Source organism: Hippopotamus amphibius, chromosome 17 (assembly GCF_030028045.1).
Source record: "Hippopotamus amphibius kiboko isolate mHipAmp2 chromosome 17, mHipAmp2.hap2, whole genome shotgun sequence".
Taxonomy (NCBI): domain Eukaryota; kingdom Metazoa; phylum Chordata; class Mammalia; order Artiodactyla; family Hippopotamidae; genus Hippopotamus; species Hippopotamus amphibius.
The window spans coordinates 2,474,946-2,494,089 of record NC_080202.1 but is presented as its reverse complement, the minus strand read 5'-3'; the positions used below and the strand labels follow the sequence as shown (position 1 = coordinate 2,494,089).

The 19,144-nt window shown below is 44.7% G+C and overlaps 1 protein-coding gene across 1 annotated transcript; it reads right to left on the bottom strand.

The window, feature by feature from the left end:
• Positions 1–11,894: 11,894 nt before the first annotated feature.
• On the bottom strand, positions 11,895–13,567 carry UBB (ubiquitin B). Its single transcript, XM_057714674.1, has 2 exons — positions 13,412–13,567; positions 11,895–12,732 (listed from the first exon to the last, which is right to left on the bottom strand). Exon 2 carries the CDS (start codon positions 12,724–12,726, stop codon positions 12,037–12,039), a length of 690 nt encoding a protein of 229 aa, XP_057570657.1. The 5' UTR covers positions 12,727–12,732; positions 13,412–13,567; the 3' UTR covers positions 11,895–12,036.
• Positions 13,568–19,144: the final 5,577 nt, after the last annotated feature.

Sequence of the window (19,144 nt, the reverse complement as noted above, 5' to 3'; positions counted from 1 at the left end):
AAGGAGGAGGAAGAGGTATGTTTCCAAGGGAGGGTTATATGGAGGAATCAGACCCGCTGCTCCCTTTCCCCACCCCAGTGTGGGGGATGTGCAGCAGCTCCCAGGGCCCGGGGTACCCCAGGCTGAAGGGGTTCCCCGTCTCTCATAAGTAAGCCAGATACATGACAGCTGGTGCACAAAACTACCCGAGCCTGAGAAACACAGGGAGAGTGTCAGAGAAGGAAAAAGATGGAAGAGGCTTTCCAAAGGCTGACGTAGGGGGCATTAACCTCCCGTGGAGAGAGCTGACCCTGCCCAGTAAAGGGGCTCTCATGCCAGGGACCCGGTGGGTGGGGCTGGGCGGGGGCTCTGAATTCATTTCTGTGCCTCAAACCCACAGATGTGCAAAGGCCCCTCCTTGTATCTATCCAGCTGTGAACTCACATGTGCGAAACTTATTTTAATTCCTTTTTTTAAAAAAACTTTATTTACTTCTCTGGCTGTGTTGGGCCTTCGTTGCCTGGCATTTCTCTAGGTGTGGTGAGCAGGGGCTACCCTTTGTTGCGGTGCACAGGCTTCTCATTGCGGTGGCTTCTCTTGTTGCGGAGCATGGGCTCTAGGGCACGTGGGCTTCAGTAGTTGCAGCACATGGACTCAGTAGTTGTGGCGCACAGGCTTAGTTGCTCTGCAGCATGTGGGATCTTCCCAGACCAGGGCCCAAACCTGTGTCCCCTGCATTGGCAGGTGGATTCCTAACCACTGCACCACCAAGGAAGTTCCCAGTTATTTTAATTCTGACTTTAATGGTTGATTTTACAGAAGTACTTCCTCTTTTTCTTTGCTCTTAGCTATATATATATATATTTTTTATTTTTTTGACTATGCTGAGTGGCTTGCAGGATCTCAAGTCTAATTAGAGTTTTCATCTTTTTTGGATAAATGCCCAGGAGTGGGATTGCTGGATCATATGGTAGCTCTATTTTTAGTTTTTTTGAGGACCCTCCATATTGTTCTCCATAGTGGCTGCACCAATTTACGTTCCCACCAACAGTGTAGGAGGGCTCCCTTTCCTCCACACCCTCTCCAGCATTTGTCATTTGTAGATTTTTTTGATGATGGCCCTTCTGACCGGTGTGAGGTGATACCTCATTGTAGTTTTGATTTGCATTTCGTTAATAATTAGTGATGTTATTAGTTAGCACATCTTTTCATGTGCTTCTTGGCCATCTGTACGTCTTCTGTGGAGAAGTGTCTATTTAGGCCTTCTGCCCATTTTTTGATTAGGTTGTTTTGTTTTTTGTTATTGAGCAATATGAGCTGTCTGTATATTTTGGAGATTAAACTCTTGTCAGTCGCATCATTTGCAAGTATTTTCTCCCCTTCCATCAATTGTCATTTCACTTTGTTGATGGTTTGCTGTGCAAAAGCTTGTATATTTCATTAGGTTCCATTTGTTTATTTTTGCTTTTATTTCTTTTGTCTTTCCTCCCCTCCATTTTTAGCTCCTTCTTCCAGGAGTCCTATTTTTGGAATGTTACCACTTCTACTTTTATCCTCCATATCTCTTAGCTTCTGCTTTATAATTTCTGTTCCTTTGTTCTTTCTTTTTTCCTTTCGGGGAATTTCTGTTATTCCAGTTCACTAATTTATTCTTCAGCTAATTCGTCCATTCAAGAGAATGTTTAAATATTGTTCTTTAGTCCAACTATTATGAATTCAACCTAGTCTCTCTTATTCTTTTTGATGTTTTTGTGTTCTTGTTTTGTAGTTCCAATAGCTTCTGTATACCTTTTAATGTGTTTATTAGTCTAATTTAAAATTCTTATTCTGAAGATAATACAGTGTGTAGCTTTTCTCTTGAAAGTGGTGATGCCCTTAACCTGTGGGATCTGACCTGTCTCCAAGTAGATAGTGTCAGAATTTAGTTAAATTGTAGGACACCCAGCTAGTGTCGCTGAATTGGTGGCTGTTGGGGAAAAAAAAAAAAAAAGCAACCTCACATTTGGTGGCCAGGAGTGTCAGAAGTGACGTATTGAGATTACAGGAGGCTGCTGTACTATATCCTCTGGGGTATGGTCTGTTCTGTCCGCAGGCCCAACGAGCTCAGCGCATGGGGAGTAGATAAGCCCCAGAGGGAGGCTCCGGAAAAACACACCAGCCACTCCTCCCCCCACAGAACACCACCTGCCCACTGGGCCTGTTTTCACACTGTGCTCCCCAGAGGGAAGCAGCACTAGGAGGACTCACCCCTGCAACGTCTGGCTGTTTGGAGCGGGGATGAGTAGGCAGTTGCTGAAATCAGTTGGTCCCAACCTGTTTTTCTCAGCATCTCTCAAACGCAGGAGGTCTGGGCCGCCCTGATTTGACTCCAAAGGCCTGGAGCGGAGATCGGAGTCACGGGAGGTATGGAGGAAGGTACTGTGGGTTCCAAGGCAGCGGTGGGGAGAAGCAGGAGCAGAACCCACTCCTCCATTTCATTGTCCCAGTTCAAAACAGCGCGTCCCTTCCCAGCACCCAGGGCGCCCTACCTGCTCTTGGGGAGGAGCCCTTAGGGCGCAGACCCTGACCTAGCTTGGTATTTATCTTCCTGTCTGTTTACAGGCTGTTTCATCAGTGACTGAGCGTGTTTGTCTGGGCGGCCTCAACACTTTGCATAGGGTGAGAAGGACCAATTTTTACTTTCATGTTTTTCTTCTTCCTTTTTTTTTAATTGAAGTATAGTTGATTTACAATGTTGTGCTAATCTCTGCTATGCAGCAAAGTGACTCAGTTACATACATATATACGAGGGTGAGTCAAAAAGTACCCATACTCTGGTTATATTAAAACGTCTATAAATTCTACAGCCAGAGTGTGGGTTATTTTTGACTCACTCTCCTACATTCTTTTTTTATATTCTTTTCCATTCTGGTTTATCCCAGGAGAATATAGTTCCCTGTGCTATACAGTAGGACCTTGTTGTTTGTCCATTCTAAATGTCATAGTTTTCATCTACCAGCCCCAAATTCCCAGTCCATCCCTCCCCCCTAGAAGGACCAATTTTATTCCTACACACGTGAGGCTTTAGAGTAAGGGCAGAACAGCATACTCACGTCCTCAGATGTTTGGGCCCGGATTCGCACAGAGCTGTTCGTTCCCACCTTTCCAGATGGGAGGGGTGATATTTACTGGTTTCTGGGTGAGCCCAAACCATGCCCCCACGGAAAGCTTGTGTCTCTGCCTTCTGCAACTTGCATTCTGTGTTCCGGGGTCAACCCGGAGAGCCTGCGCAGATGTTGCATTTACTTCGGGGTGTGTCTTTAGGCACGGACCCCTTCTTTCACTCTGGATTTCCATGTGAGGAGACCTGTTTCAGGCCCTGCTCGCCTGGGTCCAGTAGCCAGAGCTTGGAGTCTTGCTGGGCTGCTCTGGCCTGAAACACAAGTGGGGGGGCAGAGCTGGAAGGGAGCTGAGTGGATTGTTTTAGCGGGTGATGTGAGTCTGCAGGGGCCAGCCCCAGGAGGAAACCGTCAGCACGTTACTGGAACTGGGCCGTCTCTACCTGCCTTCTTGTGGTTTCACAGAAGAGAGCAGAGGAGACAGCAGAGGTTTCAGTGACCGGGGGAGGGCCCAGAGGAGCACAGAGGCGGAGACGTGCAGACTCTCCCAGCCCCAGTGCACCCCTTCAGCCTCTGTCTTCTCGCCTTCCTCTGGAGGTCTCTGTCTCCCTAAACAACCTGCTCATGTCCTTGGTTGGCTCGGGGCCTCTTCCCTCCGGAGGTCCAGACTGGTGTGGGGGCAGGAGCCGGATGTCCCAGTAAAGGTCGCCAGGCTGCTTCCGGGAAGAGCTCGGGAGGAGAGGGGAGAGGAGTAGGATCATCTAAAAGGCCATCAGGGGCGTCTGAACTAAAGTATTGACTGCAGAAACGAGAGCAGGCTGCTTCAGCTTCTAAAGGAGATTACGCTCAGGCCTGATGCTCAGAAAAACAGCTTTCACAGGAATGGGAGGGGTCGGGTGTGGGTCTCAGAAGCCAGGGCAAAGCGGGAGGTGTTGGAGCCGCCAGCTAACCCGTGGTGGGGGGAGGGAACGGGTTTGTGGAAAGACCGAGGGTTATGGGGGGGGGGGGGCATTCTCCCTGGGAAGTAAGGCCTTCTTTGGAGAAGTCCCAAAGGCCCTTTTCTCTCCCAAATGCCGCAGCATCCCCTTTGTTGGGTGCAGTGCAAGGCCCTGCCTCCCTCCCGAACACTGGCCTGGAGGGATGGAGGGAAGGCTCCCAATTTTCAGAACGGCTCCCTCACGTATTTCTTTGGTCCAGAAATCATAAAAAAAAAAAGATTGCCAGATTCTTTTTCAAATCCAAAGTTTTGGTTTTTACAAAGACGTCATAAACAAAAAGTGAAATAACCCTCTGAAAGACACTATTTGTCACAATTATAACAGAAAAATTGATTAGTGTTTAGAACATGTAAGGTGGTCCTACAAATTAATAACAAGAACGGGCAAAGATAGGAAAAGGTAATTTGCAGTACAAATTAATGTCAAAAAGTGCGAAAGCGTTTACTCTCACAAGTTTAATCAGGGACATGCAAATTAAAACACAGTGTCATTTTTGGCCTTCAAGTTGTCCAAAATTGAAGTGATTGTTAATATATGTTGGGAATTCCCTGGCAGTCCAGAGATTAGGACTCCATGCTTCCACTGCAGGGGGTGTGGGTCCCATCCCTGGTGGGGGAACTAAGACCCCACAAGCCTCACAGCGCAGCCAAAAAAATAAAACAAAGCAAAACAACACCCATATATACACAGGTATGGAAGACTAGGTCCACTTATGCAGTATTGGTGGGAATTCATATTGGTATACTTTTCTATTTTATTGTGTTAAAAAAACATAACATGAAATTTACCATTTTAAGTAGAACATTCAGTGGCATTGAGGACTTTCACATTGCTGTGCGACCTCACCATTATCAACTCCAGAGCTTTTCCGTCATCCAAAACTGAAACTCTGTCCCCATGAAACACTAACTCCCCCTCCCCCTCCTCAGCCCCTGTCAGCCACCATTCTGCTTTCTGTCTCCAAGAATTTGATTACGCTGAGGACCTCCTATAAGTGGAATCATGCAGTATTTGTCCTTTTTGTCTGGCTTATGTCACTTGGCATAATGACTCCAAGATTCATCCACATCCCATGTGTCAGAGTTTCCTTCCTATTCAAGGCTGAATAATATTTCATTGCATGTGGTACAGCCTTTTGGGAGGGCAATTTTGTAGTAATCACAAATTTCAGTGCCATATTCTTTGATAGCATTCCACTTCTAGCTAGATCTTAAAGAAATATTTGCACATCTGGGATGAGACGTTTACAAGGATATTCATTGCAGCATTGTTTTATTTGTTTGTTTGTTTGGTTGGTTGGTTTTGGCCACCTGCTGTGCGGCATGTGGGATCTTAGTTCCCTGACCAGGGATCAAACCTGTGCCCCTTGCAGTGGAAACTCGGGAGTCCTAACCACTGGACCCCCAGGGAAGTCCCAGCAACATTGTTTTCATAGGGAAGAAATATGACATATATCCATCAGTAAAGAGAGGAGTAAAATATGGTCTGTCTGTGCTGTGAAATACATGGTAGCCACTCAGAAAGAAGGAGGGAGCTCTATAGGTGCTCACTTCAAGCTACATGAGAATGTTCTGTACAATTCCTTTTATGTATAATTTTAAGAGTATATTTTCATAGAATACATACATATGTAAACACATTAGAACAATCTGGTGGTAAATACACCAAACCTTTAGCAAGTGACACAGAGAACGCTAAGTGTGGACAGAGAGAGATTCTGAGGAGGGACACTGGAAAAGGACTTTTATGTTTTATTCTATACACACACACGCACACACACACACATCCATTGACTGAGTCTCGACAACTGGATCACACTCATTGTTATTTAAGTAAAATACTAATACTGAGAGAATAGGAAATATGCTAAATTGATTATATTTGGATTGTAGGGTTAGTGAGTGCTTTCTTTCTCTGTATTTCTCAAGTTAATTACATTGAGTATGTATTACATTCATAATAGGAAAGCAATAAAATTATATTTTTAATAGGGCTTTTTTTAACCTTAAAAAAAATTGAAGTATAGTTAATTTATAATGTTGTATTAGCTTCAGGTGTACAGCAAAATGATTCAGAATACATATGTTCTTTTTCAGGTTCTTTTCCATTATGTTATTCTAAGACATTGAATACAGTTCCCTGTACTATACAGTAGGTCCTTGTTTTTTTTTGTTTTTGTTTTGGCTGCGCCACATGGCAGCTGGGATATTGGTTCCCTGACCAGGGATCGGACCTGTGGCCCCTGCAGTGGAAGCATGGCGTCCTAACCACTGGACTGCCAGGGAATTCCCGGATCCTTGTTGTTTAGCAATAAAATTATTTTAAGGAAGATATGGTGTACCTACTATGAATTATGCAGACATTAACAAGAATGAAGTAAATGTATGTGTTGGGACATGTATACACAAATGCATGTCTGTACTGGCGTAGAAATCCAGAAGGACACCTATGACGTGTATCTTTACAGTGTCCTTATGAACCACTAAGTGGTGTTCCCATTACCCCGGTATAATTTCATTCCACTCTTCTCCTTGCTAAGTTCCTGCTATACAGGCCATCATATTGATCTTGAACTTAAACTTTTTTCTGCTGCAGGACCTTTGCACATGATGTTCCCTTTGCCTGGAATACCCTTCCTCTAGATATCATGAGGTAAGTCCCTCATTTCCTCCAGACCTTTGCTCAAATGTCATATTATCTGAGGGGCTTTCCCTGATCACTCAATGCCCTTTATTCTGCTTTATTTTTGCACTACAGCACTTTCCATTATCTAAAATATGACGAACTTAACCTATTCGCCTGTCTCCTCTGCTCTTTAATGTAAGTTCTGTGAGAGCGGACTTGGTCAGTTTTGTTCATTGTTATATTTCCAATGCTGGAAAACACAGTGGACAGTAAATATGTGTGGAATGAATAAATGAATCGAAAAATAGTCTCTTTTGATGGTTTCCTCTGGGGATGTGAGAGAGGTAAGAAGAGATCTTTCACTTTTTGTTGGATACTCCTGTATATCATTAGATGTACAAGGATGAGTCAAAAATTATCTGCACTCCGGTCATGTTAAAACTCCTGTAAATTCTACAGCCAGAGTGCTTTGACTCACCCTCATATTTTAGCAAGAGCCTGTATCACTTTTGTATTTTAAAAGATCAGATACTTTTTAAAAAAATCACATGTCCAAAATGTATTACTATTTTGTCTGTTAACAGCTGATGAAGACAAGCTGTAGCAGGTACCAGCTGACTAAGAACAACTCACAGAAGAAACATTTAACCTGAAAAGGTTTATCCATTTCCCTGTGAGTTGGAAAAATGTTTTCGTTTATATTCTTCTCTTTTGTATTTGTGTTGCTCTATTTTAGCAGTAGACTCTCTAGACCCAGTTTGTGGCCTTCCCTGAGGCCAGCACGTTTCTGTCCTGTGACAGCTGGGAACCAAGCGCAATCAGCAGAGCTGGGAACGGAGATGGGAGGGGTCATGGCTCCAACAGGCTTTCCCAAGGTGTGAGGGATGTTAACTGATTGAAAAGGAGAGTGGAAAAAAAAAGTGAAATTGGAACGCACTGCGCTGAACCACATTAAACCGGTCCCTTTAGGGCAGAACTTCTTGGAGCCGTCAAGGTGGTCTCCAAGGGGGAGATAACAGACACCTTCCTGAGCTCCTGTGACCACAGCATCCTTTTCACACTGGTTGTAATGTCTGGAGGACAGAGTTTGTGAAACACTGGTATCAGAAATTTCTGAAGGTAAAAGGTGTCCCTTAAGAAGAGTCCTGGCTGGGGGGTTGGGGTGGGATGAATTGCGAGATTGGGATTGTCATACATACATTATTAATAAGAAAAAAAAAAGTCAAATTGTACACTTAAAAGAAAAAAAAAAAAAGAGTCCTGGATGGTGTTACATGGTCAGAGGAGTAGGTGCTAGAATAAATTATAGGGGTTGGCAGAGACCTACTAGCTGGAGAGGGAACCTTACCAATTAACTTGTGATGACCACAGAAAAGAGGGGTAGATGATGGTGATGGGATCAAGAAAGTATGAAAAAAGAAAAATCTTAAACTTTTTTCCTGGTTAATATCGCTGCACTAAGTGCAAGATCTTTTCCCAGAAGTCAATATTTGTCTAAAGCTTCCACTTGGAGTTGGCTGGGCCTGAATGAAAGGGAGCCGTGACCTGCCCCTTCGGATTACTGGAGGAATGAGCAGGATGTATGTAAAAGGAAGCGTGCTGTTTGGGAACTCTCGTGACATGTAATTTCCATAGAGAATGAAACAGAGGCTTGTGCAAAGTAAGTCTACTCTGTGCAGTTTGGGAGTGTGGTGTGACTTCAGGGAGGAAGGACTTTGCCTGCCCTTGAACGGGGGCCGCTTGTTATGGACACTGGTGATACTGTGTTGTCAGGGACTTCAGTTCTCCTGGAAGCCTGTGGGTGGCGATTAGAAAATATCTAGAAAGGAGCTGAAATATGTCTCCCTTCGCAACCACCCTTTTCCTCTCCAGAAGCCACCGATGTTAAACGGGCCCACCCACCTGTGTTTGTGCACACGTACACACCTCTTTCTCTAGCATTTTCCACCGTCTTGACCGGTGTTCCACGCCAGTTCCTATCTCCTCTTGCACTGCTGTACCATCATCGTCTAACCACTCCCCTTTGATGGGCGATTAGGTCGTTCCCAATTTTGTCACTAAAATAGCATTGTCAGCACTAGGCAAGTTCTTCCATTTTTCTAAGCGCTTCACATGCAATCCTCATAGCTACTCTGAGAGGTGTCATCACCCCCTTTTGTAGGTGAGGAGTCTGATGTGCTGCCCAGGGTTACCAGCCAGTAAGTGGTGGAGCCAGATATGAACTCAAGTAGTCCCTTCTCCAGAGCAACACTCCAAATCATTGTGTTAGACATTTTACAAGGAGGGCATATAATCTTTTAAATTGAATATAGACCTAATTTTATGTAAAATCCACTGTGGCGTTCTCGTATTTTTCATTTTACTGAGAGCTGGCAAAAACTTGACCTTGGGGTGGCAGCAGTCTACAGACCAGCCCCTGCGACTGCTGCTTTCAGTATACTAAGTAAGTATACTTTTAACACACCTTTGCACGCAGCTGTGAGCATTCTTTCAGAAAAGGTCACAAATAGAATATGTTAACAGAAACCCATCTTTTATCAAATTCCTAAGTCAAAGGGAACAGTGAAGATGACAAGTGGGGGTGGTTAAGTGGCAGATTGTTCTGTGAACTCCGGGAGCTCCAGGGCATGACACTGCAGTACAAGCAGTTCTGGTCAACACAGGGAACTTGCTTTTCAGACAGCACAGGTCCAAAATAAAATGGGTTTAAAATAATTTGGAAGACTGGCCCACATATACTTTGGACACCAGCGTAACAAGTCACAAAGGTCCCATAAACTTCCCTCTGTGGCATTGTTTCTGAGGTTATAAGGGGTGGAAAGGTCCAGGGAAACGCTCCCTTAAAGGAAGGGCAGGTGAGGTATTTGCACCGGGGCTGTAACAGAATATGTCACCTTCCTTCCCATGGGCTCTTAAGCATTTGGACCAACACTGGACTTGAGAACGTATTCCTGGCCGTTAGATAAGAAGCTAACTGGACAAGGAACATTGAGCTGAGTAGGTGACAGGAACCAGAACTATTTTGGCTTGGGATACATGGACAAATCTTGTTTATCAACTCTCCCATCCCCTTCTAGGTCATCCCAAAGTTTCACTCCTAATCACATTTCCCCACTGCACTGCTGGCCCCTCACAGTCAACAGGAGTCAGCAGGAACCAAAAACCAAAATTAGCCTCAATTTTATTCACTGTAGAGCAAGGTTTGAGGCCAAGAGTGAGAAACCCATTTTCAAAACTAGTTGATAGCACAGGTTGTTGAAGACCAACATACACAGTGAGCCTTTTTCTTGCTCAGATTTCAGGTTATGTGCAGAGTGAGTTTGCTGAGATCCACGAATACCTTAAGGGACCCCTAGGAAAGGAAGAGATACCGGGAGAATTAGAGCAACAGCTGAAACCTGTTTTCCTCAGGGGATTCACAAGACTGCAGACCTGCATGCCTGTCAAGTCAGGGAGAAAGGCCAACACAATAGTGCTAGTTCTGCTGCCCAAACCAGCACTAGTTTTGACTTGAAATGCTTTTATTCTTCAGGTTAAGTGTACAGTTAAGTGTAGGAAAGAAATTTTAACCTTCAAAACCCAGCTTTACTTGCAAAAGGCATATTTAAACTATTAAATATTCAGCAAGACACCTGTCATGCAGGCATTAGTTTGAGGACGGCCTGAGAGCTAGGAACCTAATAAAACTAAAACATCTCCAGTTTTCTGAGCTTGGATTCCAGTCCTTGGTTTGCCCCTGACAATAACTAGGCCTTGAACAAGTCAAAACACCAGGACTGGGAAGGAGGTAAACTTCCAGTCTGACAATGAATCTCACATGTTCCCGTAAGTCTTAAGGAAGGCTTTATAAAAACTTCATGTTTCATTACCAGCTCCAATAGGTTAATAAAAGCAGTTTACCCCTTGCAGGCCCAAGTTTTTACCACCACTCCAAGGAGTTGCATTAACTACGTCTAAAATTAAGTGCTACCTCCAGTGTCTAACTTAGCCAAGAAAACCATCTTACGTTGAAATTTAACTAGGTGAACTTCTAGGACAGGTTTAAGAAGCTATTGCTAAGGCTGAGCTCCTAAAATCATGCACTCAACACATGAGGTACACCTAGAGTAACAAAGGTCTATTTCTAGACATGATGCCCCTCTGGGTGATTCTTACCCTTAAGGTTGTGCCCGTGGTTACACCAGCTGTAGTACCAAAAAAGCTATTTCCCTAGCATAGAGTAAACCTGAGAAAACCAGGTGGCCTTCCAACTCCTTCCCCTTGCACACACCTTTCCCCTCACCACATCCACTTTTGTGCCAAGTTGAGAACCACCACAGAAGTTGCATTACAGAGAAGTGATTGTGAAAGGGGAAAAGGCTGAGAACTTAAAAGTATTGTAAAAATAAAGGATACCTTGTGCCCCCCAAAATTCTTACTCCCATATTAATAACTAAACAGCCTAGTGTTTATCAATAAGGGAGGACAGAAACCTCTTGTGTAGGGTTTAGACAAGATTCTTACCACAACCCCAACTGAGAATCTTCTTTACTGGAGCAATCTTATTAAAGTGGGGCAAAGCTGTTTGCTAGTAGTTAGGAACCACCTTAATTTGCTGCCTAACACACCCAAGTCAGCAAATTGCCTTAAGTTAGGACACCCTTTTAACTCAGGAATTCTTTGAAGAGCTCTCTTCCCCATCTTGTTGCCTAGGGCTCCACTTGGTTCTTGGCTCCCTTCACAAAAACCAGAATTAGGGTTGTTTCATGATCTAAGGATAAACACTGAAGTGTAATGCACTAGAGGGGAAGAAAGCACAAGAGATAATCAATAATCACAAGGTTTTGAAAGAACAACTGTGCAGCCCTCAGCCAAGATTCTATTTCTCCTTAAGTCTTGATTAGATCCCCCACTATTTGAGGTGGAGGCAGGTGGACAAGTTTCCTTTCCCTCAATATGCCTCCATAGTTAATAGCTTTACACTGCTTCCGTTCTAAAATGGTTTTAATTACATCAGAATCATAACTTGTAAATGACCTTGAACAAAGGACAGAGTTCCTACACCTTGGCACACCCAATGTTTACCAAAGTCAAGTGAGTTAATTTTGGTCACACTGATAACCTCAAAGTTAAATCCCTCTTTGAGTACCATTTTAACCAGTTAGGAGTCCCCACCATCACTACATAATTTCAGAACAACAGACACCAAATATGCTACCATGCAACAAAACCTTTATTAACATTTTGAACAGATTCAGCTATTACTGAAACTGGTAATTTCTAAACTTAAATTGGGGCACATGGCTAGAGTGCAGAGTGATGCCATCATTGGGCATTATGAATACAAGACTGAAAAATTAACAGCCGCCCCTCAGACGGAGGACCAGATGCAGGGTCGACTCCTTCTGGATGTTGTAATCAGAAAGAGTGCGGCCATCTTCCAGCTGCTTGCCTGCAAAGATGAGCCTCTGCTGGTCAGGGGGGATGCCTTCCTTATCCTGGATCTTGGCCTTCACGTTCTCGATGGTGTCACTGGGCTCCACTTCCAGGGTGATGGTCTTGCCGGTCAAGGTCTTCACGAAGATCTGCATACCACCCCTCAGACGCAGCACCAGATGCAGGGTGGACTCCTTCTGGATGTTGTAATCAGAAAGAGTGCGGCCATCTTCCAGCTGCTTGCCTGCAAAGATGAGCCTCTGCTGGTCAGGGGGGATGCCTTCCTTATCCTGGATCTTGGCCTTCACATTCTCGATGGTGTCACTGGGCTCCACTTCCAGGGTGATGGTCTTGCCGGTCAAGGTCTTCACGAAGATCTGCATACCACCCCTCAGACGCAGCACCAGATGCAGGGTGGACTCCTTCTGGATGTTGTAATCAGAAAGAGTGCGGCCATCTTCCAGCTGCTTGCCTGCAAAGATGAGCCTCTGCTGGTCAGGGGGGATGCCTTCCTTATCCTGGATCTTGGCCTTCACATTCTCGATGGTGTCACTGGGCTCCACTTCCAGGGTGATGGTCTTGCCGGTCAAAGTCTTCACGAAGATTTGCATTTTGACCTGTAGTTTAAAAACAGTGTTACCACCTCAGAATCTTTAACTGCTTTCATAGCTAATCAATTCTTTAAAAACGAAATTTATTATTCCAAAATGCCTTAACTACGTTAAAGACTCACAATCCCCTCCCCCCAATTTTTACTGGAGTAGGCGTAAATTACTCACTGAACACAAAATTCCTCCCTCAAGACGTAAACCTAAAACGGATGGACAATCAGAAATGCTTTAGGAGACCAGCATCCTGCTGACTGCTCCATATATTTCGTTAAGCTCCCTCCCCCCCGCCCGTATTTCCTCCGGAACCTAGGATCACGGCATCCTTACGACAAAAGTCCCCGTTTAAACTGTAGAGGAGTACGACACCTTCTCCACGTCCGGATTCTGATTAAAAGCTTTCCAAAAGCCCCAGCTGACTACCTCTCTTCCACCTTCCCCCCCTGAAGCAGACGCGATGGAATCTCCATCGGTTAAGCGTCCGTTGGCCTCTGCCGGCTTGCGCGCCAACCGCCCCCGCTCCCGACACGTAAACAAGGCCCGCTCTTCCGGAAAGGCCGGCGCCGCGTCACCTCGCCTCCCCTCCCCCACCCTTCCCAGCGGCCTCCGAGCCCCGAGCCCCCGCCGGCTCGTCCTCACCGAGGCCCTCTCTCAGCCTTCCCGGCGCCCGCACGCCGCGGGCCCGTACCTGTAAGCTAACGCGGAGACGCTGAGAATCCGAGCACGCCGAGTCACCCCCACGCCAACACAGAGGAACCCGACAAGTCCAGTCGTCTCTCAACGCTCCGGCTCGGCGGGGCCGCAATTTATGCAACGTCTGTTGCGTCACTTATCACGCTTACGTAGGCGCCGTGTCCGTGCGCCTCTGAAAGTAGTTCTCTCAGCCCCACCTCCCGCGACGCAGTTAGACCCTTCGACTAAGCCCTGAATTCCTCAGAGCCGGAGCAGAAGATCCTAACAGATCAGCTCCCCTCTCTTCCCGGTGATCCTTCTCCTCCTTTAGGAAGAAGTAGGAAAATGATCAGGCGGATGAATTCGAGTTAAGGGGCCCCTCCTCGAAAGCTCTGGAAACTTCCTTGCGGCGCCGGCGCTGATTGGTGAGGCGTGTGAGGAGAGGCTGGCGCTGATTGGTGGAGAACGCGGCGGCTCGGCTGTTGCTGGGCTCCCGCTGGGGTGGTTCGGCGCCGACGTTGCTTAGTAACTGAGTGCGCGTGCGCGGCGGAGGCGCGCCTTCGGGAGAGAAGCGTACTTCCGGCCGGGGGTGGAGGAGGGGTCGTTCGCTCCCGCCTGCGAGGCCCCGACCCCTCAAGTGTCGTGCTTTCGGGTCTTAGGTCAGGAGACAGTGGGCTCCGCGGACTTTCCCGACAGGGCTGCCCGGCCTGGGTCTGGAGGTGCCTAGGGGCTGGGCAGCGGGGCCTGCAGTTGTTTTTCTCGGTGTCTGCAGTTGTCTTTCTCGGTGTCTGCTCTGAAGCACAAGCCCCCTCACACTGGCCGCTTTTTTTTTTGTTTTTGTCTGGAGCAGCGTTGGGGAGCCTTACAGCGAGGGTGGTTTGGTCGTGCTCCGAGGAGACGAACTCTAGACTCTTGGTGGACTCCCTGCTGAGCCCTGGTCCCCCGGCCCCGCCCGAGGAGGACCCCTCCCCCACCGCGGAGCGCCCCACCCCCACCCCGTACCGCGGAGGCTCCTCCCGACCTTCACGGGGAGCACGCCTCGCCCACTCCCCATCCTCCCCAGCGCACAGCGCGAAGGCCCCCTCCCCCTTCCGCATCGCGGGGTCCCGCTGTCCCCCTCACCCCCTCCTCGCGCATCTCGCTGCAGGTGGCCCAGCGGCCGTGCTCGGATCGGGCTCCGGCCAGAGCTTCACACCCTTTTCCGCTCTCGCGGTTTGTCCGGACTCTGGTGCGGAAGCCGAGACCCCCCCCTTGCAGAGACAGAGATGTCACGTGCGAGGAATCACTCGTATTTTTAGTGTCCCATCGATGTGTGGGGTGTGCACGCGACACTACAGGTGGTCTAACCAGCTAGGACCGCGCACCGCGGGTGTGGCCGCTCGTCCGCAGGGAGCTGACCCAGCGAACGTGAGTAAGGCAAGCGTGTTCGGATCCGGAGCCGCGCAGCCCCGGGCTGAGTCATGCGGGTGGAGGTGTAAACAAACATGCGGGTGGCTGTTTGTCACGTAACAGCTACCTCCCTACGTAAGAGGAAGTCTGAAGATGTGCACACGAGTACAGACTGGCTGCTTATCTCTTAGAAAGGGTCGGTAGTCATTAAATGACATTTCTAAGCTTAAGAGGGTATGTTGATGGAGGTACAGTGTGACAGGTATACGAGTTAACGCCTAGACAGCGCTGAGTTTATTAAAACTTAGTGAGATCTACTTACATGAATAGTAGGAGATAGAAATAAAGTTTCTTTAAGATAATTTGGACTGGGAAGTAGTTGATGAAATGTTTCTCGTACAAAGTATGAATTTTCATTTTTGTTAAGCTGATAACCTGAGCTTGTTTCACCAACTCACAGCTCCTCCTGAGTCACCCATGTGAATTGACAGAATGATCTAGAATGGAGATCTCATAGTTTCATATGATGACTTGGCTGGGAATTCTAGCAGTTGACAGAAATAACTTAGTCATACAGCTTCCTGGTTTACTGTTTTACCAGAGGGCATTTGGTAACCTCAACGCAGCAAAATGTTTTCAGGAAGGAAGCGTGTGCCTTCCTTGTATGATGAACAAGGTGAATTTTTTATGCTCTGTTTATAAATGAAACTTTTAATAATAGCATAATTTCTGGTAATAAGTCATAAAAGGTAATTGGTAAACAACTTAAAGAATAGACAGACAAAAATCCCCCAAATCAGGAATTTGGAAATCTAGCACAATACTTGGCATTGTGCTCAGTAAATGTTTGTTCAGAGAAGTGCAGTTTCCCTTTTGTTCAGCTGGGGAAAAGAGAGAAAACCGCTGTGACAGCCTTAAACACTTAAAATACAAACCAGAATGGCAGTGCTTACTTAATACCCATAGGCAAATAGTTTTTGCCTAGGCAGTTCCTTTGAAAGAAACGAAGAGTATTTGATTCTGAGATTCAAAGTGATTTTTTACTTAGCTAGACATCTTTTAATAAAAATCTTTGAGAAACTATGCTTCCAATTATAAATTCACAATTGTTTTCTTGACATTATCAGCTGGAGTTAGTCTGTGCTTTGTCATTTCCTTGTTTGGGATTTTATCTCAACAGGATTATGAGACTAATTCCTAATTTCTTACCAGCAAGTGAGAAACTTTGATATTGAATGCCCAAATGAACACAGAGGGAAATTCTAAATTGTCTTTATATTGGTCCTCAAAATTACAGAAATCTGTCCACTTAAAAATAGCTACTCAAAAATGGTTTTACTATGAAATATTACATATATATGAAAGTTGGAGATAATATAACTCTGTATGACCACTCACCAACTTTATTAAATCTTAGCGTTTTGCTGTTTTGCTTCAGCTTTTAAAAATTTTATTGTAGTAAAACATACATATTATAAAATTTACTATCTTAGCAACTATACACTTTTAAGTGTACAGTTCACTACTGTTACCTATGTTCACCTTGTTGAGTAACAGATGTCGAGAACTTTTTCATCTTGCAAAGCTGAAACTCTGTACCCTTTAAACAGCTCCCCATTTCTCCCTCCACTAACCATCATTCTACTTTTTGTTTGTATGATTTTGACTATCTTAGATATATTTTATAATCATAATCATACAGTATTTGTTTTGTGACTGGCTTGTTTCACTTAACAAAATGTCTTCAAGCTTCATACATGCGTGTGTGAACAAAATTTCCTTCCTTTTTAAGGCTGACTAGTAGTCCATTGTGTGTATACATCACATTTTGTCCATCCCTTCATCTGCCTATCGATATTTGGATTGCTTTCGCCTCTTGGCTGTTGTGAATAATGAGCTGCTGCAGTGAACATGGGTGTGCAAATATCTCTTTAAGATCCTGCTTTCAATTCTTTTGGATATACACTCAGAAGTGAGATTGCTGGATCTTTATGTGATAATATTTTTGATATTTGAGGAACCTACGTATTGTTTTCCACAGCAGTTCCACCATTCACATGCCTACCCAATACGCAATTTCAGTTGTTCCACATCCTCACCAACATTTGTTACTCAAAAAAAAAAATAGTGGCTGTCCTCATGGGTGTAAGATGATATCTCGTGACTTTGATTTGCATTTCCTTAGTGATTTATTTTTTATTTTAAAATAATTACAGATTCACAGAAAATCTCAAAAATAGTAGAGAAGTCTCAATGTACCCGTCACCCATTTTCCCCCAGTGGTAATGTCTTATATAACCATAGTACAGTATCAAAACCAGAACATTAACATTGGTGCAACACACAGACCTTATTCAGACTTCAGCAATTTTACATGCACTTTAGTGTGTGTGCAGTGTGTGTGCATAGTTGTATGCAGTTTTATCACATGGGTAGTAGATTCACGTCACTCCCACCACCATCAAGATACAGAGCTGTTTTCATCACCACAAGGCTAATCTCTTGATACTTCTTTATGGTGGTCACAAGCTTCTCCCACCCCTTCCCCGCAAGCCCAGGCAGTCATTACTCTGTTCTGCAGCTTTATAATTTTGTTTTTTCCAGACTTATGTAAATGGAATCATACAACGTGTTACTTTTTGACAGTAGCTTTAGTCTAAAATTCACCCAAATTGTTGAATGTGTCAGTAGTTCATTCCTTTTTGTTGCTGAGTAGCATTCCGTGGTATGTGTGTCCCACAGTTGGTTTATTCATGAACCTACAGGTGGACTTTTGGGATATTTCCAGTTTGGGGCTATTACAAGTGTTAAGTAACAAAAACTCAGCTGAGTGAATTTAAGGATCGAATTGGCTTTATTCAACGATTTGTGAATCAGGCAGCATCCCACCTAGCAATAGAAGGGAGCACTGTAGAGCTGTAGAGCAGGAAAGGTTTTTAAAGGCAGAGAGGAAGCAGAAAAAAGGAAAGAATTGGCAAAGAATACCTTGTTTTAGGCGAGGGTGCGCTCCTAAGGGGAAGGGAAGGGGTGGTGTATCCACGGATTACCTTCTAGTGCCAGCCAGGACATTCCAGGTTGTCTGGTTAAAGGTCACATTCCTGGGGAAGCTTGGAACCGCAGTTGGGTTAGGTAAGAAGTCTTGGTTTGCTGTCCTGGGGCCTAACTCAAGGGACTCCATTTGGGGCATTTTGTCTCCTTTGTAACACAAGCTTCTGTGATCATTCATGTACATTTTTGTGTGAACATATGTTTTAATTTCCTAGGATGAATGCTGGGTTATAAGGTATGTATATGGTTAGGTTTTTTTTTTTTTTTTTTTTTATGGTTAGGTTTTTAAGAAACTGCTAAGCTGTTTTTCAGAGGGGCTGTATTACTAACTCTCCCACCCCCAGTGTCTGGGAGATGCAGTTTCTCTGCATCCTCACAGCATTTGGTAATTGTCACTATTTTTTATTTTAGCTACATAATACTTGTGTAGTGATATTTCATCATAGATTTAATTTGCATTTCCCTAATGATTGATGATGTTGAGCATATTTTCATGCACCTATTTGCCATGTGGATATTGTTTTTGCTGAAATGTCTGTTCGTGTTTTTTGCCCATTTTGTAATTGGATTGTCTGTCTTCTTACTGTAGAGTTTTGAGAGTTCTTTTTATATTCTAGATATAAATTCTTAGAAGAAAATACAAATATTTTCTTCCATTCTGTAAGTTGTCTTTTCACTTTCTTGATGGTGTCTTTTGAAGTACAAAACTTTATTTTGATGAAATCTCAGCACCCTGCCTTGTATCACCCTTACCCGGTGCACAGTCACCTCTATTTCGCCTAAGCGATCAACTTTGACATCACCTGAAACTGATTGATTGAACTCTGCTTTCTTAAACCCCAGTGTTAAACTCTCAGAGCCCAACATTTTGCCTGGCTAGCTCTCTTTCTGTCTCTTTTGCGTCTGCTCTGAAAACCTTCTAAGTTCCCCAGTTCTTGTTTTCTCTTCTGAACAGTGTGTTTCACAGAGCAAAATTTAAAAATTTTGATGAAGTCTAGTTTTTTGGTTCTTTTCTTTAATGGATTGTGCTTGCCGTGTCATGTCTAAGAGCTCTTCACCCAGTCCTAGATCCCAAAGATTTTCTCCTGTGTTTTTTCTACATGTAAATCTGTGATTCATTTTGAGATTTGAGTTTCACTTTTTCACTTTTGGTTGTCAAGTTCCTCCAGTTTCACCGTGGAAGCGCAGTCTTCCCTCCATTGAATTACTTTTGCACTTTTGTCAAAACTCAGTTGGCTGGACTTGTATGGGTCAGTGTTACTGGTTTGTTTGTTTTTTAAGTATTCTCTTTCCAACACCAATCCTTTCTTTC

Excerpts from the sequence above, each read along its gene's own strand:
- UBB (XM_057714674.1), bottom strand. The coding sequence starts at position 12,726 with ATGCAAATCTTCGTGAAGACTTTGACCGGCAAGACCATCACCCTGGAA.